The sequence below is a fragment of the Cottoperca gobio genome, chromosome 9 (assembly GCF_900634415.1).
Source record: "Cottoperca gobio chromosome 9, fCotGob3.1, whole genome shotgun sequence".
Taxonomy (NCBI): Eukaryota; Metazoa; Chordata; class Actinopteri; order Perciformes; family Bovichtidae; genus Cottoperca; species Cottoperca gobio.
Window position 1 is genome coordinate 3,999,248 of NC_041363.1, and position 24,364 is coordinate 4,023,611.

Consider the following 24,364-nt stretch of genomic DNA (forward strand, 5'->3'; position numbering starts at 1 on the left):
TCACGAGCACGCGCCTTAAGCCGAATTAGAAAATCCTGGGTTAACAAAGCTCGCGGATATCCAGCTTCATAACACCGGATATCTTTCTCCGTTTCCGCCTGGCACACAGTTATCTCTCTATGTGAAGCGTGCCGTGACGAACTGCCGCATGTATTTAGCTCGGGTTTGTTCCGTGTGTTATGATTTGATTACTAAATCTAGCATTGAAACATCTCGGATAACTGCGCGCACCCGCTTGAGCATCAAGGGCAGAGCAATCGAAAACCGAAACACGGATCACGGTCCATGAACACTGACAGAGGTGAGGACTCATAACATAACAAACTATATAAAAACAATCATTTTTGACTCCCATAAATGTATATTAAAATGTATTTTATTTGTGTCTTTATTCATAGATTTCCAGATGATGAAGAAAAACGAGAGGGCACATTTTTTCAGCTCTAAAGAGCAGGAACTAATTTTAAAGTTGTATGAAGAAGAGAGAGAGATATTAACAGCCAAGTCCAACACGACCAGCGCCTCTAAACTGAGAGAGGAAGCCTGGCAGAGGATTGCTGATAAAATAAATGCGTAAGAAGACTTGATTTACATAATTATGTCATTGTATAATCAGTGTTTTATTGTTTTTATTCTTTTTTTGTATTTGTAGCCTATTTTAGTGTGTTGTGTCCTTAATAAAGTCTGAATTGAATTGAATTCAAATATCTGTCACTGTAATATATAATATTTGTACTTTCCAATACCGTCACTGACATAAACATTTGATTAATTGTCATGATTTCCCAGGGTTTCGGACAGCGGCTACAAAAGGACGTGGCAACAAGTGAAAGTCAAACATAAAAATATCGTGCAAACAGGTAGCTTTGATATCGCAAGTCTACATTTTCGATGATTTATTGTCCAGAGGAGTGTTTTACTATGTTACTAAGTACATTTACTCAAGTACTGTACTCAGCAACTTTATACTTCTACTGCTCTGAGGTAAATATTCTGCTTTTACCTCCACTACATGTATATGATGAATAAGTTACTTGTTGCTTTACATATTCAATAATTAATACACATTATGATATACTCCCTTAGATTAAGCTCCACAGCTGATGATCTTCTAGAATATGATTAATGCAGAAGTAATATGAATCAGAAAACATCACGTATGTGAGTGAAACACTGACGGGGAACATTTTACTGATACTTACGTACTTTACCAAAGTACGGGTTTGAATGTATTTTCAGTTCGTTCTCAACTGAAGGAAATGATCTGAATACTTCTTCTTCAGCAAAAAGGCGACAGGTGGAGGTGATGAGGAACGATGGGGGCTCAGCGACCCCGTCGCTGACCTCTGTGGAGGAGGACGTGCTGCAGCACAAAGACAACCGGCTGAGGGTGGAGATCCTTCCTGGGGGGGCTTGTATTGAGCCACTAACTGGGTCTGACAGCTCTTTTATTAGTGGTAGGTGAACTTATTGTCTGATTAAAACTCCTGCAGGAATTTACTATATTCTAACTCGATGTTGCCCCCCCCACAGTCTCAGGCCATCCTGTCCTCCTCCTGCCGGTCACAAAGACTGAACCAGAGAGCCTGAGCAGTGACGAGACAGACGTCAGTGACTCTCATTTTGAAGGGGTAAGTACTTCTAAATATGTAAGAGTACGAATACCACACTGTAAAAGTCCTGCAATGAAAATGTTACTTAGGTAAAAGTTTGTAAGTATAATCAGGAAAATGTACTTAAAGTATTTAAAGTACTCAGAGTAATGTTCCCGTTAGAGTGTTATTGATTTTACTGTCGCTGGTTGAGGTTCAGCTCATCTTTAACTGTTTTGTACACGACTGCAACTAAAGGTTATTTCCATTATAGAATAATCAGATTGTTCAGATCTCCATTCACAGCGTTAGCCAGAGCCCAAACAGATTAAACACTTTAACTTGAGTACATTTACTTTTTTCTTCTAGGATTTGCACAACAGCAGCTTCCAGGAGAGGGCGGACTCAGCATGTGCTACAACCCGGGGCAGAAGTGCAGCGGTGAGTCAGCAGTACGCTACGGTAAATCTAGAATAAGAACACTTTGAGCTCATGTGTTGTTTCCTTTCCTTTGCAGAGACAGACAGAAGACATACGAGCCCTTTACTGCTGCTACCTGAAGAAGGAGATCGAGAACCGCGACCAGCAGATGGCATACAGAGCACTTAAAATGAGGAAGATGGAGAAAGAAATGTTATTACTTGATAAGCAGCTTATGTGACTATTTTTTTATCTTACTATTATAATATGTTAAAATAATATTTGATTTATTTAAGGTCAGACTATTGTAACAAATTGCAATTTAAATGTATTTTGCAATTGTGCAATTTCTTATTATTTACACACACAAAACATTTTCATACAAACTGCAGTGTTGTTGTTTCCGCTCACATTATTGCAGTTTGTGTGAGAAAGAATGTAACACTGGTACATTTTTATTTATGAAGCCATATGACACAAACTGCCTCTTTATTTATGTTCTCTGCTGACTCCTAAAACCATCAGTCGATGCAACCTTTGGTCACACAGACGTCGTTCCTCTGTGGTCACACAGACGTCGTTCCTCATTCATCCTGGTGCGAGCTACAGTCTCCTTAAACGGGCTTATTTTATAATCATGGACGATTTTAATAACAGGATCAGGGACTGTTTTGACCACTGAATGCACATGTCATGTCACTGAACACTAAACACTGCCAATGTTATTGTTTGATGTAATCTGCTGTTTCATGTGGAACTTTTTATGCTGTTTTGTTTTAACTTTTTTTTTGCAGTTTTGTTTTTAACTCAAAAAAAAAAAAGTAGGCCCGGCTGCAAGAAGAAGAGACTGAAAGGGTGCATGAACTTTACTTGCTTTTGGACTTCTACAATCATGTGTATGGCCCTGCTCCTGCACGTTCTCTTTACACATCCATGCACGCAGCTTTGGGCAAATTCAAGATGGCGGACTGCTTAGCGACTCTTTGGGAACACAATTTTACCTCCAACGATTTAAAAATAGATCGAGGTTGTAAACCTGAATCCTGACTTATGAATAGATGCGACACCTCCGCAGATCTGTCTCCCGAGCAGCTGACTCCACTGTGCTCGAGCTTTAAGGCAGCCATTGGCTGACTGAGCTGCGCGCGGGCACGGTAAACATCTGAAGACATCCTCAATCGAGCACTGAAAACAGGATCCATCATGGCTTCAGATATAATCACTCCCATAGACTGAATATATAAATATCTTTGTATACAAAAGTGATCTATGATCACAACTGATATCCGTCTGTTTTATTTTGAACTACAACATCTCTTTGACTGATTCTGAAATAGAAACTTAGACTAATAATAATCGAAAAGATACCTTGTAATACAAATAAATAAGGTGTATAATCTTACATCTACCTCGTTCAGTTTGATTTTATGTATTGCTTTTTGTTTTATTTAATTAACAATTATTATATTTCAATATGATCAACTGAAATACATATTTCTACGTACTGTAATATTTTAAATATGATCAATAATGATAATAGTAATAAATAAATAAAAGTAAAGATTAATTTTCTCAAACTTCTTTTTGTAAACTCAAATCTCATATTCATAGACATGCATTATAGCCTTTTTGAAATCCCTATAAAGAAAGGAGTCACGTATTAAATGTTTTATAATGAAACGAAGGCAATTAGGCTACATTTAGTCCATATGTACATATTTAATTACAATCTTGAGGTAAGTAATTAATACTAATAATCCTTAACCAGCTACAACACTATTGAAATGAGAAACTATATATTATTTTTAAATGGGCCATTGTGCAGAATGAGTACTTCTAGGTACTTTAAGTACATATTGATACTAATAATGTTGTACTTTTATTTATGTTTCACTTGTAAGTGTTTCTACACTGCAGTATTGCTACCTTTACTTATATCTGAGTACTTCGTCCACCTCTGCTTATAACTAAAGTAAAATAAGTAGATATTTATTCTGCCACCAGGTACCAGGCTTGTTGAGCGTTTCTAAATGTCGCACTTTGTTTGTCCCTGCGCTCTTGCCGTACTTTCACATGACTTCCACTACGTGACTGACTCACATTCCTCACATTAGATCTGTCAGTAATGTTCGTGACGAATACAACACAAGCAGTGGATTAAGACATCGCTGTCGTGTGTGTGTGTGTGTGTGTGTGTGTGTGAGAGAGATATGTAATAGATGTTTTCTGTGCCAAACAGCTGATTTGTAACGTCGCACTCGAGCTGAAATCTTCAATTATACTTTTGTGTGTGTGTGTGTGTAGTGTGCATCTTCAGCCTATCGGGTAGGAAACACATTGACACGAGACAGCTGATGACTGAGCGACATTTAGCTTTCTCTGGGCTTCGTGTCGGTGATGGCTGAGCTCATGTTGCCAGACTCCAGAAGGTAAGATCCGCCAAAACTTATTCCGGGTTTAGTCTGCAATAATCTGCAGGGAATAGTAAACATTCCCCTCTGTAGTTGGAGAAATCAAACCACTACTCTGATCTTTTTATGTGCATTCTTTACCACAAAAACATTATTATTGTAATCCAAACATCAAAGTTTGTGCCTGACATGCACATTAATAAAGGCTCAATTCATGTGCCACTGAATAATAATAGTAAACTTTATTTCTACAGCAAGACATGCAGCTCAAAGTGCTGTACGAAAGAGGAAGTAGACAGAATAAACATGCCACAATTGGAAAGTAAGATAAGACGTAGGATGAAATGGAATATATAGAATGCATAACATAAGATGGAAAACAGAACTATATATATTTGACAGGGAAACAGAGTATCTGTAGAAAACTGCACTTTAAAATGTAATTATCTTATTTTTTTATTGGTGCATTTTATGTTTAATTTGTTCATTAAAACAACAATACATTTAAAGCAAGTTGTTGTATTTTAGCCGCATCTAAAGACAGAACTGAGTAATCACGATATTCAACAACGTGATCGAATAAAGCTCACTCGATAATAATATTAAAATCAGAACCCATGTTTGCATCAAAGTGCTGGAAGGAAACAACATCCTGTTAATTCATTAAACAAGTTAATTTAATTTATTTCTTCTCCAGGCAAACATAACACTGTGACAACAACTGTGCTTTTTAGTCATTAAAGGAAGAATTCAAAGGTGTATTTATTTTGCAGGTGTAATTATTTCTTCCTCTATGATGGATCCAAAGTCCGAGGAGAGGGCGACCAAACGAGAGAGGGAATCTGTTACTTCTACCCTGAAGAGGTTCCACTCTCGTTGTATTTTTTGAGTCTGTTGAGTAATTACATTAATCCCTCAATGCTGTTTGTTTTATATTATATTCCACGTTGTTTATAGTTCTGGGTGTGTTTGTGTCAGACCCCTTTAGATGAGCAGGAGCTGCTCTGCGGTCAGCTCGTTGGCACAGCTCGCTGTGTGTCTGAGCTCTCCTCCTCTCCTGTGCGCATACTGAGGCTGCGCCGCAACAAGTTTTCCATCCGCGTGAAAGATGACTTCTTCTGGGTGAGTGAGCACAATCATGCACCCCCCCCCCCGAATATCAGTCTCTGATAGTTATGTTTGGGGATATCTTTTTGTTTCTCCCAGGCTCTGGGCTGCTCCGTGGAAGTCCCCACCATCAGTGTCTGTGAGCTCCTGGATCAGCTCATAAACCTCTTCTGTTTCTACACCGGCTCGGTGCGACAGAGCTACCAGGTGCACGCTTCTGTTGGATTGTAATAGTTAAGTTTGTAGACCAATCAAGTGAGAGGCTCCATAAAGACAAACAAATTAATAGTAAATATAGAAATACATGTAAAACATAAAAAATGATTGCACATATTGTACAATCTGTAAAGGCTCAGGCTTCTGTGGAACAATGTATTTTACAAAGGTTGCATATTTTACTGTCAACTTGTTTTGCACTGTAGCGTAACAGTAAGGAATCTCTGGCCGCTCGATGGGCGCAGTACCTCTCACACCTGCAGTCAGGATCCTCAGAGCTTCATCACATCTTCAGCTGCTTGAGGACGATTGACTCAACTAATGTAAGAACAACATGTTGTCACTGCATTTAACCTGCAGTGATGTCTCTCATGCTGCTGCTGCACAGAGATGTCCTCAGACGGGATGTGAATATGTTGCAATAAGCTGTGGTATTGTGTAAGTGTTCAGTGTGTCTTGGCAAACCTTCTGCACATTCATTGCAGCTAGAGATTACATTTTGATGTGCACAAGTTGCCGACCAAATGCCAATAAATCCTGAACATTTCTGGCCTGTTAGCCGCTTGAACAGTACAAAACGAGCACATCTTTGCAGTGTCTTGTATAAGTGTACTGGTGGAACATTTATTATTTTATATTATAAATTGTATATTTATCTTATTTTTGCACGACCTGAAAGGTAACGTTCATCCTTCTTGTCCCCAGGTTGACCCACTTCTGCTGCTCAAAGCTGCGCTCATCCTTCAGGCCTGTCAGCGCTGCCCTCTAGTGTTAGCAGGCTGTATTCTGTTCAGAGGAAGGTCAGCTGACATCTTCACTACTTCCACCTGTATGAAGTATGATAGTTTTGTTGTTGTTGCAAATAACAGGTTTTGAAATGTGACTTTTCTCCACAGAGTTGTAAGCACACAGATGTCTCCAGAGCTCACAATGAAGGTGATGTTTCATGAGAGTGAAACATACACCAAGGTAGGACACGATGGTGGAGGACCAACTCCTCAAGCTTATGAAACACTTGAAAGAGTAAACTCACTTTAATTCAACTGAATAACACAACTTGTACTGCTGAGAATTAGCCAAGGACCCTTTCTATTGGACTACATGAGTGTTTCCCCAGACATTAAGTTGTTAGCAGTCGATGCTAGAGGGATTGTGTTACCTTTGTACAGAGCCAGGCTAGCTGTTTGCAGCGTTAATGCTAAAGCTAAGCTAACGGTCTGCTGACACCAGCTACATACTAACTGTGTGAGACATGAGCGTTGTATTGATCTTCTAACTCTTAACAAGAAAGCATATTTACCAAAATGTTGAACTACTCCTTTTATAAGAATTAAGCCAGCGTGTCAATTTTGTTTTAGCCCCAGAGACCGAGTGCACCGAGTACCTTCAGCTCATTTGGCGGAGCTGTCGGCTCCACTGCGGTGTTCCTGACGCTGTCTGAACTCCAGTATGTGCAATCCGCCCCCGTCGACAAAGCTTTCAGGTAGCGTCTGCTCTTACTGACTTCTGTTTACAGAAGGAATGTGACTTGGGGTGCTTTCACAAGCCAACATTTAGTCCCTTTTAATCAAACTCTGGGTCGTTGTGAACACAGTAGTCGTACTATGGTGCGAACTGAAACAAGCGAAACCTGCGATTCGATTACAGTGAGAAAATAATCCGACCTAATTGCAGTTAGTGGCCCAAAGCGCAGGGATTATGGGCTGCCTGCATGTGCATTTGTTGAGCTAGACGCAGATAAACAACGGGTGAACATGAGTAGGAGAGCACATGTGAAAGCTGGTTAAAACAGCATGTCTGTGCAACATTTCCAGAGAGTCTCAAACTGTGTTCTGCCCTCCAGCTCTCATTCTACTCCACACAAAAGCACCGCCTCAAAGAAGACCCGCCTGTCAAGAACGTTATCCGACACTCCATCCTCCAGCGAGTCGGAGCCATCTGATCCAGGTTCCTCTCAGTCTGCCCAGAAGCTCTACAGCCCTCACCTTTCAGACCGCTCCGTGTTAAGCCCAGATCCAGCCGCACCACGGCCGCTCGAGCCTCCTCTCTCAAACGGAACACTCTCCCCTGAAGCTGAAGAGGAGCCGCAGGAAGAGTCGTTTTATTACAGTTTTCACAGCAACGGAGATGGAGGCAGTCGGACGCATAACGAAGGAGAGATGCCAGATCCTCCTCCTCCTCGCTCGGCTGCTTTTGACCTCCCAGAGGAGAGTCCACCGATTCCCATGACGCTGTACCTGCACCGGGTTAAAGGCCTGGTGCTGGCTCTGCTGGTGGAGCCGCACTTCCTGAGCGACACAGCTTCTATGGAGGAAGTGGTGAGGAACAGAATAATGTCTCTCCTAGTTTGTCAGCATAAAAGCGAACCTTGAGTGGAACATAAACCAGCTCTGATGTAACACATGCTGGTGTCTAGCTCATGAAGCTGTACTTGAGTGACCTAAATGTGTAACGCTAACATCCTTCCTGGTTTGTATCCAGTATCACTGCAGCCTGGCGTCCCTCAATGGACTGGAGGCCCATTTGAGGAGCGTCTCTCCAGGGGCCCCGGGAGCCCCAGGACCCTACATCTTTGCCCATTTGGACTGCATTCAGAGCACGCTGACATGTGAGGCTCCTGTAACCTTCTGACCTCCTCTCGTCAGTCGCTCTTTGACTTTGTGTTTATCTTCACTCACTCTGCATCTTTCTTTTGCATTCATTTATATTTCTGTCTTTTCCAGTTTTCACTTTCCTTCCAGAGTGAATATCTTCTGCCCCACCTCTACCTGGGGACGAGGGGGGGGGGGGGGGGGTTTGATAGTTTATATTTGTCTTTGCATGAGCTAACGGCTAATTAGTCAGACTGTGATCTGCATTCCTTTGTGCAGCAGGCATGCCTGTCCAGGTTAATGTGCCACGTTGGTACTGAGTCTCTTGTTATTGTGTGTCTCTGCAGCCAACCTGTCTGGTCGACCGGGGGGAGCCCCGGAGCGTCCCTTTGTGAGAGCCACATCACTGCTCCACTCGCATTTCTGTAACACTGAGACTCTGCAGGAGGCTATTATCAGGTCAGTACGGCAGTGACGTGATGATGGTTGGAGGGGGGAGGGAGGGAGGGGGCTCTTGTGCCTTTCATGGCTCCTCAAGTAGAAGTCGGGGGTGGGGGGGGGGGGCGCGGATCTGTCAGTTCATCATGTCTCCCCCACCAATCCATATAAGTTCTTCCTCCAGGTCAGTGATTCTCAAAGTGGGGTCCGTGGCACTCTGTAGAATAATTAGCTATAAATGATAAAACTAATTGTGTCCATTAGTCCCGCCCACGTTCGCTTTGGGCCAATAGAAACGGTGAATGTGACGCATCTCGTCAATCAGTCATGAATCAGTCACTTACTGTACATGCTGTCAAATTCAGTCCAAATAACGGCTGCAGCTACCGATTTAATTTCATTATCGATTTTAATCTGCTGATTATTTCCTTGATTAATCGTTTGGTCTATAAAATGTAACAAAATAGTGAAAAATGTCTTTAAATATTCAGTTTAAAATGATATAAAACAGAGAAAAGCAGGAAATCTCCATATTTAAAACATTTTCTACCGTTTCTACGTTTTGATTAGTTGAATATTCGTTGCAGCTCTAGTTCACATGCAGTTTAAATAAAATGATATTCTGTTTAAAAGTATATAAGTTGTATCACCAGGCTTCAAATTCAAATGTGTTTCTGTTTATCACTTCGTAACAAGTCTGAAGTATTTGGCTTGAATAGTTCCAATGGCATGTGAGAGTACAAACGTACGCATATTCTTAATTGGTACATTATGTCACTTTGCTCTTTTGTGTCGCATGTCCTCATCCCACACGCTTGAAATGTAAATGTGACATTTTCACCGCAGGAGTGCCGGAGCTGCTGTGTATGGAACCCGCAGCGTGGCCCAGGAAACTTACTTCCAGCAGCACGGGGGATCGCTGAGGAACTCTGGCATCCCTAACCACCAGGACAGTGCTTTCTCGCTGCCCGGCAAGGCCCGACACAGACTACTGAAACACGGGGTCAACCTGCTCTGACGGGGGACAGCAGTCTGCACTCAGCCTTCAAGAGGAGCTGTTTTTATTAAGATGTGAAGAGCGGCCTTGTGAGTAAACCAGAACATCGACAGGGAGCATTTGAGGATATGATTCAGAGCTTCCTCTCTCTTGTTGCTGCTGTGGTTTGCTTGTTCCCACAGCAGATTGTATGATGTTAGCATATGCTGTGCTATGAAACCTCATGGTACTATACTTTAGCACAACTTTGTAACATAACTATGGATACAGAGCGGATATTTTGCTTCCACAAGGTTTTTATCATAGTTTCTGTTATCATCTTATTCCTGTTATGCTCAAACACACATCGGTGCACAGACTGTAATAATTCCTCTTACTTGTATTTATTAATTTAACAGGACATTTAGACTAAAGCAAGATTAAATGTTTATTATTCTGTTTTAATGTTGTGTATTTGTACAGAATCATGTTTTGATATGTTTGCAAAATTACTGATTCAATACACACATTTATAAAATCTTTAAAAGTCTTTTTATAAAAATATCTATTTATTACAGTTCAAATCTTTGGTAGCATTAAAACAAAGTGTTATTTAACTGTTAGCCTCCTATATCTACTGTTTTTCTTCATTGAAAGTGTCATTTGTTGTAATAAAGTCTGTATTCTTGAAGAGATCCACTGTGATATACTTTAGTGCATTATTAGTGGAAATGAAATGAACACATGATCCTGTGTTGAGTCTTGAGAGCTACTTTAGTAAACCACAGGGGCTACACGGCCTGATTAGGGCCATCCAAGGCGTGCATGTGACCTGCAATCCTGGCCCCATTGTTTCCTACCTCAGGCTTAATGTCTCGTTTCAAAATGGTTACTACTGGCCCGGAGAAGGACGTGCGCAAGGCTGTTTGAAAGCCAAACGCATGCTCATAAAATGTTATTATTCATGCTCTGTCCGAATGTTTCTGCGCTGTATGTGTTGTAAATAAGATCGTTCTCGCTGTTCCAGATATGGAGTCATTAGACTCATTAGTTAAGTAGCTGAATTTGAATGGTAGGGGTCGGCGCTCTTCGGGGCGCCTCATTATGCAGGCGCATTAAAAGAAAGCAGTGGGGGGCAACTGGGTGGTTAAGGGCTCGAACAAAAAGAGGGGCAGGGTCTGCGAGGAGGGTAGGATTCAAATTCTAAGTGGTAAGATGTCCCCATTGTCAGTGGGGTATATAGCAAGCAGAGAGAGAGTTGGCACAACAGAGAAGCTGCCTGCGAAGATCCAAAGGCCAGGATTTAGAAATATCACCATGGCCTCCTCGCGCTGCCTTTGGATTTCTCTATTTCTTCTATCAGTGATGACAAGTTACATTGGAGTATTTGGTCGTGCAGTAGACACGCTGGGATTTCTGTCACAGTCTCCGAAAACTGCAGCTGAATCCTCCGGACAAACTTTACGCACGGACGCTTTGAGGCGCGGGGGCGCGGAGACGCACCGGGAGCGGTGCGCAGAGCTGGCGGCGCCTTGGCTGGAAAACACACAACGAGCTCCGGAGGATAATGCAACACTGTTGCAGATCCGTGTTCGGCCCTTTTCCCCGGGTGCCTCTCAGGGCCTGATATTCCCTGGAAAGTCTCTGTTCAGCTTTGTGCGACGGGTTTACCACTGCTGTCAAGAGGGACGGAACTGCAGGAGCGTAAAGGGAATCCAAGGTCGCGTGAGAGGAGGTAAGACAAAGTAGATCCCGCTGAAACACATGCCTTGACATATTACACTTTTTCAAACATTAAATGTTTTCTTATAGCCCTGTGTTGGTCCTGGTAGACAATGATTTACTAACAAACGACACAGTAGTGGGCTGCAGAGTGTGTTTTAATTCCAAGTTATTGTAACCTTGGGAGATGGTTTATCTACAAGTGAAATGTAGGCCTGCAGACATCAACCATTGAGGGGGCTGTGAGGGGGCAAACCTCCAACCAGTGGGGGAAAACTCAACTGCATCAAAACACACCATTGGCAATACTTCCATTGAGGTTTAATGTATTTCTTGACCATGCATTACATGTGGAATTAAGACATCTACAGCATAAAAAGCAGTATGGAATATATAATGTATAAAAAAAGAGCAGCTCCTCCAGTTGATTTAGCAGAAAAAAAGAGATATTTTATTCATCCCGAGGGAAATTTAGGAAGTTGCATCATATACAAATATCGTGTACGGTGTTGAAATAGTGACCGTGTGCAGGGATGTCATCATGTGCAGAAGTGAAAGCTGATGTGCTTGTGAAGCAGCTTGGAGGTTATTAATGGCTCGATTAATGCAGCTGTATAGAGGACGGTGTTATCTGCATACAAACGAGTCTTAGCTGGCTTAACGTCCCCTCCAAGAGGTGTTGAGACATCCTGCTGACAGATTAACAGGAGTGAAAACATCACCTCTGTGGTAGAGATCCTACTCTGATCCCTGGGATTTATTCAACCAGAGCCTGACGTGAGTGTTTGTGCTGCTCTGTGACGTGAGATTCTACGTCTTTAACTGCACCGTGACTGTGGCAGACTCCTGAATGACTCTTCTCCTCCTCCTCCTCCTCAGGCACAAATGTGGAGTTCCTCCTCACCAGGGACATGTTATCATTGACTGTCATCAGAGCCGAGCTTCACCTCCAACTTTCCAACCCACAGCAACTGGATATCCATCCTGTGCTTTTATCTATGGCAAAGCGAGGCCTTCCTACAAGGTAAACACTCTTCTTTCAATAAGGGCTGAAAGAAAATATCAATATAGCATCTTATTACGATACTCAAACACTATTAATCTCTTACATGCAAAGAAGTCAATCCTTCATTTCCCCTCAGCAGTGCTCTGCTACAGGGACTGTGATAAATGCATGATTGAATAAACGATCATCTTCACTCAGATTGTTTACATAAGCTGTTCTATAAGTTTTTCTTAAATTAGATTTGAAAAGATTGCAATATAACTTCTAACAGTATCACAATTTATTGAATTGTACCCCCTGATGGGTATCGTATGGACAGATTCTTGCTAATACAAAGTCACACTATTTCCTGTTTTGCACAAATCCTAAAAGCCTCCGAAGACAAAAAGCGACTGTTGGACTGATCGTTGTCTCTCTCCTCCTTTAGGTACGGTGTGTGGTCACGGGGCAACATGGTGGAGCTGAGAGTGGATCTGCTGCTCCTGTTTCAGAGTCTGCAGGAGGCGGCGGGTGGTGCCGGAGGGGGTCCCAGCTTGATGAACATGAGGCGGTTGGCGTTTTCTTCCAGGGGCTATCCACCAGGAGAAAAACCTGCTTCTGGGGCTCTGCAGGACACTGATGGGGATGTGTGGGGGAAGGGGGTTGGCGGCACGCTGCCTGCTCTGGAGCGGGGCTTGGTCCTGGACTGCAGTCAGGCTGGATCGGGGGTGTCCTGTGGAGCCGGCGGTGTTCACCTCTCACACACACCTTTCATGGCTCTGTACTACAGATGAACTGTTCTGCGTGGAAACATCTGCTGAACTTTCTAAAGACATGGAGCCTCTAAGCTCACATGGAAATGATGCACTTCAATGTCAAATCTATTAATTTATAAATGTTAATTTTTGCAAAATATATATGTAAATAGTGAATATGATATACTGTAACTTTATGGCGTTGTTCTTTGGTTATTAAAGCTCGATCTAACAACGGCTCGTGACAAAGTGTGTGGCCATTTCTGCTTGTGGACTTGATTCAGTCTACTTTGTTCAGCTGTGTTCCTCTTCAGGATATTCTGGTCCCAACACCTTTCAGAGAAGTGCTTCTACTTCAAGAAGTTTTCACAGTTGGTGGGAAAATGTGGAAAACGACAACACCTGGACAAACAAAGGGCCCGTACATGTGCTGTGACCCTCCTGACCTTAGCTGGGACTACTCTGTTCACGTGTCAGGAAATATTAAGTCATCGTTTCATAGCTCCAAAGTTTGGATGCTGTGGATTAACGCAACATAAGACCACCAGACTAAATGTTAAATACCACAAAGTACTCAACACAACAACACGGGGAAGAACAGCAGCACCACATTCTGATAAAATAGCACATTTATTAAAAAGAGACAGCATTTATCAGCATTTCCCATTTTGCAGATATGCCACAGAGTAAGATCAGGGGTCTCGAATACATTTCTCAGTCCACCTGCTGCTGCCTACAGCCCCCCCAGAGGAGCATTTATTCATCCAACACATGTATTTCTATACAGTAGGACTCATTTAAGCGCACACTCACTGTCTCACACACTCGCACTGTGTGATCGGTGGCCGTCAGACCTCGTTGTGTGTGTGGTCTGCTGCCTGGACGATGGACACGTTGGCAGATGTTTTGCTGTTCAAATTTGTCTCAGTTTAAATTCATCTAACTTGTTGAGTTGCTTTGAAAATGAGGAAAGAAAAGAAATAGCAACAAGCTGGATGTGGTAATCTTAAAACAAATGTACATTAATTACAGAGCAAATTACTTTGTTTTATTTATTTTTTTAGGAAGGACATTTCAAGAAGTTAGGGTTCTATGGCGAGGAATAAATCTGAAGACGTTACGTGATTTCATCTCCTGATTTATTCTCTGCTTTACCGGGTGAGAGAAGAAACAAAAAGGATGAAAGAAGTGAAGAACCTTTAGAGTCACGTTACAACACTGAGAATTCGGATGTAATGGCGGAAATTCTTTGGTTCTCACGTGAAAGATAACCGAGCGGATCTTCATTCCACTCTACTTCATTCAATTGAGATGTATTGACAAGAACAGGGTCCGAAAAAAGGCTGGCGAGACGCTAAATAGACTGTTGGACATGTACATCTCACAGTTCTCCTACGAGCCTTTCCACTTATGTTTGACTGGCTTTGCTCCTAGAGAAGTTGAGGTTAGTGGGAGATAAGAATCACTTGTTTGTGTGGAATGAGAATCGAGCCCAGAAAAAGGTTTTAACTAAAAAAAATCAAATAAAAAAGATAATTTGAACAAAAGAGCAACCTCAAGGCGGATGATGGTAAAGCACAATGTATTCAATAATTCAAGGCAACAAAGACAAACACACAAATGACATGGTTTAAAAATACATGAGGCAGTGCAAAATGTCACACCAATAAAATATCAAGTTTTAAAAACTCAAAAACAAAAACAGATCCTGAGGAAAAAATTCAAACATACAGATCCAAGCGTATTATAAAACATCTCCAGATCAGCCCCGCTCTGATTTAAATTATATATAATAGAATGGAAGATCCCATATTTTCAGACATAATCTCATTTCTTTGACTTTCCGCCCGTTAAATCTTTTTTATACTCTGTACCGACGGCCGCCCCTCCCCAGAAGAAAGGCCACAAAGTCCTCAAGAGAAAATAAGAAAGCACCTCAGCTACAACACAAAAGTGATGAGAACAAAGCGGTCGTCACACCATAAAAAAGTGTGATCTTTGTACCTTATATACACACACACACACACACACACACACACACACACACACACACACACACACACACACACACACGCAACTGTGTAGACTTGTATAGGAACAGAACACGGTGACTTTGGTGCTGAATTAAATGAAACTTTTGCATCTTTTCAGAAGAAGAAGAAAGGTGCTTATATGTCTTAAATGAGTTGAATTTACAACTTAAAAAGAAAAATCAACAAAACTGCCAACAACTGAATCATTTCTGCCGCCATCAATCAAAATGAGAAGGAGGATGAAGGAGTGAGGAGGGATCCACAACACCTGAATTAGTAACCGTGTTTTCAAGTACTGCTTATGGCAACAGCAATACTGGCAGGGGGGGGGGGGTGTCGGGGGACATTTAAGACGCATTAGTGAAACAGGGAAAGCCCTTGGAGTAGAGCTTAGCGCTTGAACGGAGGTAACAAGATACACAAATAGGAGGGTTCACCACACAACTCCACTAAAAATTAACAAAGCTGCTCTTCAGTCAAAAAGGTAAAAGAAAAAAGGTCATTGTGCAACAGCTGGGAGAACAACGCAGACGACGAGGACTCTGATAATGTCGCCGTGTAGGAGAAAGAAAAGGCTGAAAGATGAAGATGGATGAAGAGTTGTCCCATGAAAAGGACCAGAAGCTCAATTGCACTGAAAGGTTCACTGAATGAACAGAATGGTACAGTCCACACTACAACGTTTAAGACAACAGATTTGAAAAGGCCGAGTGAAGGATGTGGAAAGGTCAAGTAAAACTTTAGATTTGTCTACTTACACTGATGTTGTGCTTTCTCGTCTGGTGGAGGAACTTGCGGAACCACACAGAGCAACGTTTGGGGGGGGGGGGGGGGATGTATAAAACAAGTGCAGTGACCGGCACAGATTCTCACGGTTTATTATATCAACAGAGCTACAGCGGCCGCTTGTCTCAGTTTCAAACAACATGGAGGACTGACGCTCATGGCCCAGAGGCAACACAGCATTCAGCTTGAACTCAAACACACAAACGTTAAAGATTAAACTATAACAAACGTCCTCCCAGTTAGCCACTTATGTAAAAAGGGAAATAAACACTGTTCCTCCAAAATCAATTCAACTTTGATTAGTGAGGGCTACCGTCCAAAGAACTAGATCCCAAAGAGGCCTCACCGTATTGTGTTTTTATATTATAAACCATCCGTCAAATTAAACACGCCACACGTTTTTGCTTTTCTAAGAAAATAATAAAATACATTCTTTGGTGAAACAAAAAGGCAGGCATGCATATCTAATGAATGAATGGATGAATGAATAGAAAAGGCGACGCTCAAAGTAAACACAGTGATGTAAAGATCCTGACTCACTGGAGCTGAAGCGTTTCACAGCATGAACTTTGACTCTGTCGTCTCTTACTGAAGAACGTGTTCCCCTTTCTCACGTTGTAATGTTTGAACTTGGATCCTTCTTTGAACAAAACAAAAACATCCCAAAAGGACTGAACCTATGATCACGGCTGAGGACACGTTTAATGGCCTTAAATCAGTATTTGGTGGAACAATGCCAAATAAGTCATGCATTACCCCCACGTCTCCAACAGCTTTGTGTAACTCAGCCTAAATGTACGCAAAGGCAAGTCGACTCAGACACCAGACAGCAAATAATCCCCCCCCGCTACAGAGCTGGTTCAACGCCAATTACTTTCTTCTTTCAACAACATATGGCAAGTAGATGATGGCACGTCAACAAAAAGGACTAACTAGATCCGAGTGGAAAGACACAAAAATGTGGACAAGTTGAGAACTTGGGCGCCCCTCCCATACCACTAACCTATTCTATTCAACCAAATTCTAAGCAGCATCATTCCCAATTTGAAGGTAACATGTCTGACCAGATGCGGAGCAGGAGTGTTAAACAGAGTGTGCTTCTGTGCTACACCCAGTACAAAACGATGCTTTTAGTTTATAAAACAGGCCCAGACCACTCGCTCCTGAGCACCCCCCTCAGCTGCTGAAATGTGGTTTCAAACCATGAAGTCTGGCATCTGTAAATCCTGCACGGCCTCTGAGTGGAAATGACTAACATTGTTCAATAGTGTCAGCAGAAGAAGCGCACATCATACACTTCCTGCATCTCCTTTTCTTTCCTAAACGGTAGAATTGGACAGCAGCATTTGCTTCATCGCGAAGTGGCTCTCCGCAAAGTTATTGTCTCTCTTGTGTCCTGCGTCGTCCAGATCTACTCCACGCTCTCTCCTGTGTGTATGCCTTTACCTGTGCTGCTGTTGTCACCTTGATCCCCCCCCCCTCCCTCCCCCACACCCCTATCCCCCTTCTCCATAGTCTCACGTCTGTCTCGTCTGTTTGACGTCCCCTCGCTCGCTCGTTGTAGCTCACAGCCGACACAGGCAGAACAGTGTGGGGATGAACACTCCGAACGCCACGAGGATGGGGAACATGAGGCTGCTGTTGTCTGCTGCGTACGGGTTTGGTGTTCGGGGGCCTGACTGGACCCTGTTCTTGAAACCTGGTGGGAGCTTCTTCTTCCCACCTTCCTCGCCTGCCTCAGTTTCCTCCTCTTCTTCCTCCTCTTCCTCAGGCTTCTCCAAGCCGGGGTGAGGCTGAAGTTTAGGCACATCTGTCCAGAAAAAGGCGAGAGTGAAAATGTTTAAGGTTAGTCCAAATACCAGGGAGGGAAAATGTTACGGACGTATCATAAGTACGTCTGGCTGAGCAAGACATTGTAATGTAATTAGTCTGATTAGTTTTAATGCAGAATTCTCAAGGACATGTTTGCAGCCTCATGACTCACCGTCTAATGTCCCCTTCATTACATAGAGAGCGCAGACCTTGGGGTTGTCATAATAACCCTGAAACACAGAATGCCAGAGGTAATTTAATACAATACAGGAGAGATGAACAATGGTTTCATAACGTTTTGCTTTCAAGAAACATCTAATTAATGGTTTGAGCACCCTAATTAAAGTAAGGTGTTCAAACACACTCATTAAAAATGCTTCTTTCATCACACACTGATGAAAGAATCAACCTTTGGTGCAGGTGCATTTCTGGACAGTTCAAAAGCACAAACTCCTGTGCTCGAGAGATTTTGTCATTTCATTGAGAGAATAGTTTTGCAGAAAGAGCAGCTAGTGTCCCACTTGTATCTTTTTAAAGAGAGAACATGAACAGAGAGCCAGTGATCTACAAAGATCTACAACAATAAATAAGAAAGGAGAATGAGGCCAGTACAGAAAAAGCATTTTTGAAGTATGCCACCCTTCAAATTTAGCCTACAGCCAGATGTTCCACAAACCCACTGGCAAAAACGTTCATTTGTCAGAAGCCAGGGCTTAAAGGGAACACTGATCATAGACACATATTATTCCTCTGACCTGCAGCGAGTGAATGAAGGACTGTGATGTTGTATTGGAAGTACCGTAGTGGTGCAAATATGTCAAAGAAATGCTGACAAGATAAGAATTCTGACGGAAAGCAATTATGTGGCGATAACTATACTCAGTAACAGGTTTTAGTTTTGAGCATCTTATAAAAGTATTCCTGATGTCATACAGCCTCTGCTCACTATTCTGACAGTTTCAGTCGATGAAAAGTCATGCAAATAGTACCCGACGTACAGTATCACACGCTGCTGTACTGATTGCAGGGAGGACAGAAAGGGAAATGGGAAATGCATCATGCGCCGGGAGACACTTAAACCAAATTACCAACACAATTGCTCCTGCAGGCCCACGGCAGGAGATGCTGGATATCTAACCTCATTACAAAGATAGCAATAGATCTGTATTCGTCATGGCCCACGGAAATACTTAAATCTGCCATTTCCTTATTGATATCAGATTTTTATTATGACTTTATTTTTATTTCTAGAAGCTTGGCTTGGTACCCGGAGGGTTGCCCGTCCAAGTACCCGAACGGACCAAGTACGGAGTGTGGACTGGCACCTGGAGAGGGGCCCAGATGCTCGGAATGGGTTAAATGCAGAGTCTACATTTCACGTCGTGTGCTGTGTACATGTATGACGATAAAAAGGATTCAAAATCCTCCATTTTCTTAAATATTTGCTTATAAATGTCTGTTTCTTATCTAAAAAGCAGATTTCTTGGATATCGTATAACGTTTCCTAAATCACAGTGAACAGCAATCGTGTCAATGAGAAATGGAAACAAAGGCGACCGCTGACTGGAAGAAGGGGCAAATAGCGGACATGATGAAAGCGGGTTTACAGGACAGAAGGTTGTTTAACTAGAGAGCCATGCTAATTGTTGCACTACATGACGAGTAAACAAATACGATAAAGGGCAGCCAGATGTGAGGCTGTTGTTAGTCATTTGCATGGCCCACACACACTCCAGCTGGCTGTCAACGGCCTTCTCAGACTCAGTTCATTAAGTAAACGTGGTTTCGATTTTGCATTTTGGGAAAATACTCTTATTTGAAACTTATTAACTTCCCGACATCTCTTTTGTTCTATGTACAAAAACCAAACTGCACTAACGACAAGCTGCTGTTGCACACACTTAGTTTTTACAGATTAAACAAACAAGATATGACGTGTTAATCAATGTGTTTTAGACGAGCTGGTAGGCGAATAATACCCAACTATTGCTTTAAACTTGCCACTAGATACGTTCTTACTGTTACTGAAGTAGTTTTTATGACTACACTAACTTCTATTTAAGTCATTTCAATAAAAAACAACATTACTTGTGCACTGGTTATTCCCCCAACCTCTGTCCATCGCACAAAGCTGCCTATTGTCATCTTACGATAATAAAACACAATTTCAGTATCAGTATATTGTAATTGATCTTGCAGTAGAATGCACATACTCTGTTCCACCTGCCTAACCTGTTTGAAAAACTACAAAAGAAGTACTATTCAGAAGTGTCATGGTGAAATCAACGGTGGCACTCCTTTTTGATTTGCTAATGCCAATAAAAACAGCTCACCTTTACAAACTCTGCCGTGAGCTTGCCGTTGAATGTGGACACTTCTCCTTGTACGCTCAGCTTTCCACGTCTAATAGAGAATGGTACTATCTCATCATGAGCGGTACTGTGGCCCACTCGCTCAAAGATGTCCAGGTCCTTCACCACCACGTGGCCGTTTAGACGGACGTCAAACACCTAGAGAAACATATTCCCAGATCAGCTTCAGATTCATGGAGCCATCAACACACTGATGTGCAGAGGAGCGTCTGAACAGCAGAGTGAAATGTAACATTATTGTTTATCTTCTAGATTACTCAATGAATTGTTTGGTCTATAAAATGTGTGAAAGTTAAATGTTCTTTGATATAAAACAGTGGAGCAGGAAATCTACACATTTAAGAAGCTGAAAACAGCATTTTCTGCCATTTTTGCATGAATTACTTTCTACAATCTAATCGATTAGTCGACTAATTGTTGCAGCTCCAGTGAAATGTACATTACAATCACATGCCTTGCTCTATGCATACATCGTCCATTCAAACTGTATGATTCCCATACCTTTTGCTGTGACTGGGCGAAGTAAACTTCTGCATACTTCATAACTAGTATATAGTCTCCTTCATCACGAATGGGAATATCATATCCGAAAGTGTCCTCATTGTAGCGCTCTGTCTGATACAGAATCTGGTCCTCTGGACTGGACCGCAGAATTGGCAGACGCACCCCATAATCAGACGCTACAAAAAAGGAGAATAGCATCAGGTTCAGTTTGCATTTTTCTCACAAGACCACATTAATAGCTGCATAACTAGAAAACGGATCATATTTTAACTCAAGCAAAACACCACATTACGCAAGCCCTGACCTTTTCCTGCACTCAATGAAACACAGTGGCTTTCTGTCTCACATGGCAAGTTACCACACTGTGTTCAATCATACTTGCAATTACAGGATCTCTGCTCCATAGCCATGAATGACTCTCTGCAGTCAATTTGATCATATCACCTGCTTCCTCTACGTGCTGAGAGGGGCGGAGCGTATCCCTCTATGCTGACTCCTCATTAGTTTGTCGTTATTTGCGGAAGTCAGAACATGCAGAAGTTTCTGCTAGAAACATATTTTACTTTCACACTGTCATTCTCAGCAACACCGTACAGGTGTAGCCCAGCAAGACACGCAGACGCAGTTAACACCAACTCACCTTTGCCAAGTTTCCCTTCCAATGGGTCCTTTTTGAAGTGAATACCGTGCACGTCTACATGAGATTCACCCCCGGAATTTACAGCCCAGATAACCCGTTCTGCAAGGCTGAGGCCCCCTCCGTCCGCCCAACACTGCTCTGCCAGTAGCGACAGCAGTGCTGCAACCAGCCCGGCGACGAGCTGCGCCGTGACCCGCTGCATTGCCCCACACAGCTTGGTCCTGGACACACAGAAACACAGCGTCCATATCGGCTTGGTTGCTTGCAGCATTATACTCAGTTGCTGCACGGAAGTAACCCTTCCACATGTAACATTAACCACATAGGGTTAGCTAGCTCAAGCAGCTAGCCAGCTTGTCTTGATGACATGCAACATGATATCTGAGTTAGCCAGCATGCTAACGTTAACAGTACCAATACCGGCAGCAGCACAAAAATCACACACAGACTAAGAAAATAACAGTGAAATTATAAACAAGTATTCTATCTTAACATTAACACATTCACGATGTCTATTAATTAGGCAAACTGAAAGATAACGAGAAATTAGCAGCGATTACCATTGGCCGGTTAAGCTAGCTAGCTACCCTACCTGTCTAACCAGAAATACTTGAGTTTATGAACCTCGTTAATTAAAACGCTCTTACCTTCCACAAATATCCTGAACCTGTCGTTTGCCAAGGTGTTAGATTATCTCTGCTAACACAGTCTCACCAGATGCCCAGACACTGTAAAATAACTTTACGGTGGGCAGATATTCTCAGTTGCTGGTGGCAACAGCCTGCTACACTGACTTTCATTCAATGTGTGCATCCAAAGCAACATTTGCTCCGCTAGCAGCGGCTGCCAGTGTGCAGGGGGCGGGGCCGTGCTACCTAACCTGAGGTTGCCCATGACCAATGAGTGACACATACTCTGTCCAATCACATCCTCCCGTTAAGGTTTCCTGAACCTGTTAAACACCATTTCGCATCACAGTCCAATCACGTCCTACTTTGTAACAACAATGTATAAATGTCTACTTTGAGTACATTTATAAAGAATATAAATATCTATAACTCTTGAGGGTTGTAAAAATATATTAACATGTTCTAACATTGATTGACAGAAGCGTGAAGCCCTGTGTATTTTTTCCACGTCAAGGGATATTTTTGTGAATTTGATGCCCTGAGTTTAGCCTTTCAGGAAGCATCCTCAAATTTGCGTACACACCCCCTCCTAGTAGACAGAATGGCTGACTAAACATTAATAATCTATAACCAAAAAAACATTTACATCGTGGTTGTAGTTCAGTTATAAGTAAAATAAAAATAAAATAAAAATAAAAGAGCTAAGGACTTAACCCAGGGCATTAAACTCGCCGCACTTAAATGACACCACAAATACATACAAAATTATTTTACAGTGTTATAGATTCTTATTTTACTTCCCTTATTTATCGTTTGTTTATATAATTGTAACAATGTGCTTTCCGTTGCACACAAATTAAATAATCATTTACTCCAAACCTAACAGAGGGTATTATTATTATTATTATTATTATTATTATTATTATTATTATTATTATTATTATTATTATTATTATTATTATTATTATTATTATTATTATTAAGGTTGTTTTTAATAACAGGGGTCGAGTCAGTGTAATGGAACATGTCATATGTCAATGTTAAATTTTTATTGTTTAATACTTGGTTCAGTGAACTTCTGTCTTTCCCAGCATATCTCTGTAACTTTATCTTATTCCCACCCTTTCTTCTTGTGTCTATCCCAAATGTGTGAATCTATTCCCTCTCTCCTCTCTCCTCACTGTTTTATTTTGTCTATCTAACACCTGCAACTGTGTGAACTCTCCACAACTCCCCTCTCTACTCCCTTTCTTTGTGGGCCAATCTTCCACCCCTCCTTCTCCTTACTGTCTTTAAAATACATGAACACACTTTTATCGGGGTTCTTCCTCCCTCTGTATGATTGATGAACCTATTTGCAAATAATAAATACTCCAAAGAGCAGCTTATTTCTCAAGAATCTTCATTTCAGTATTATAGACTTCACTAATTTGTATAAGGACTTGATTAAAACTTTCCACCACATCAGTTATCAGTTCCACTCACACTGACAACCAAAGGTAATATATCTTAAACGTTATATTTCCTACATTATTATTTGAGGGACGGACAAGTACATATATATATATTTGTGTAATATAGTAGCCTAATATTACACGTGTTCTTTAAGAAGTCTTCACGCCCCCCTTCTTCCGGTATGGTATGGTCCGGCTCTTGTCCAATCATAAGAGTCCAACGCAGCGCGCACACGCTGCACTCCAGAGTTAACCAGAATGAATGAAGATAGTTGCTATGGCAACAGCACTACCGCTATGGATGACAGGTGTTTCATGAGTTTTTCCTGTTTTACCTAGGTAAACATACGTTGACATGCCATCTATCCTTAAAAGGAAGTATGCACACAGCCCTGCAGGCTACAGGTAAATGGTTTGCTACAGCTGGTACTGTAGATTAGATTAATATTTGCAATACATTTACAGCAAATCCCTGCAGTCATAATGATCACAACATAGCACAGGCCTACTATTTGCAAATACTTGTTTCTGGCAGCTTGTTGCTACTGCATGCAACGATGTTTCTGCAGAAGACAAGTGGCTCAGGGGCAGCATGTAATAGTGCAGTTCTATCGTGGGTGTTGCTGTGCCTGCAACAATCTCCTCTATTCTATCTACATGCAAACTAAGTCTGGCACTGAGCATTTAGTGCTATATTAACTGTAGTCATTTCAACACGTTTGCTTTTGTTTAGAATGGTGTTCATGTGTTGCCAAATAGTTTTATCTGGAGCATACAGGTGAAATAAAATAAAAAGCATGTAAATACTGTCTGTCACTGCCTCCCAAATAAAGCAAGGCATCTCTTTATGACACATTTGAGGCATATTGTGTAACTATAGGAGGTTTCTTTAGTAATATGTGTAACTAATACATATGTTTG

The 24,364-nt window shown here is 41.8% G+C and overlaps 4 protein-coding genes across 4 annotated transcripts; 3 read left to right on the forward strand and 1 right to left on the reverse strand.

The window, feature by feature from the left end:
* The first annotated feature begins 9 nt into the window (after positions 1 to 9).
* Positions 10 to 3,414, forward strand: LOC115013043 (uncharacterized). The gene is made up of 7 exons (XM_029439003.1): positions 10 to 301; positions 399 to 573; positions 790 to 860; positions 1,284 to 1,457; positions 1,534 to 1,631; positions 1,962 to 2,033; positions 2,110 to 3,414. The coding sequence occupies exons 1-7, from the start codon at positions 286 to 288 to the stop codon at positions 2,251 to 2,253; spliced, it is 750 nt and encodes a 249-aa protein (XP_029294863.1). The 5' UTR covers positions 10 to 285; the 3' UTR covers positions 2,254 to 3,414.
* A 664-nt stretch (positions 3,415 to 4,078) lies between these two features.
* On the forward strand, positions 4,079 to 10,446 carry hps4 (HPS4 biogenesis of lysosomal organelles complex 3 subunit 2). The gene is made up of 12 exons (XM_029438968.1): positions 4,079 to 4,441; positions 5,197 to 5,287; positions 5,402 to 5,545; positions 5,630 to 5,737; positions 5,953 to 6,069; positions 6,452 to 6,546; positions 6,643 to 6,715; positions 7,105 to 7,229; positions 7,590 to 8,064; positions 8,228 to 8,354; positions 8,685 to 8,796; positions 9,622 to 10,446. Exons 1-12 carry the CDS (start codon positions 4,410 to 4,412, stop codon positions 9,791 to 9,793), a joined length of 1,671 nt encoding a protein of 556 aa, XP_029294828.1. The 5' UTR covers positions 4,079 to 4,409; the 3' UTR covers positions 9,794 to 10,446.
* Positions 10,447 to 10,533: 87 nt separating this feature from the next.
* On the forward strand, positions 10,534 to 13,252 carry LOC115013572 (uncharacterized). The gene is made up of 3 exons (XM_029439976.1): positions 10,534 to 11,486; positions 12,353 to 12,497; positions 12,907 to 13,252. Exons 1-3 carry the CDS (start codon positions 10,967 to 10,969, stop codon positions 13,250 to 13,252), a joined length of 1,011 nt encoding a protein of 336 aa, XP_029295836.1. The 5' UTR covers positions 10,534 to 10,966.
* A 572-nt stretch (positions 13,253 to 13,824) lies between these two features.
* On the reverse strand, positions 13,825 to 22,180 carry mlec (malectin). The gene is made up of 6 exons (XM_029438999.1): positions 22,008 to 22,180; positions 21,361 to 21,581; positions 20,718 to 20,896; positions 20,178 to 20,354; positions 18,017 to 18,074; positions 13,825 to 17,842 (listed from the first exon to the last, which is right to left on the reverse strand). The coding sequence occupies exons 2-6, from the start codon at positions 21,560 to 21,562 to the stop codon at positions 17,598 to 17,600; spliced, it is 861 nt and encodes a 286-aa protein (XP_029294859.1). The 5' UTR covers positions 21,563 to 21,581; positions 22,008 to 22,180; the 3' UTR covers positions 13,825 to 17,597.
* Positions 22,181 to 24,364: the final 2,184 nt, after the last annotated feature.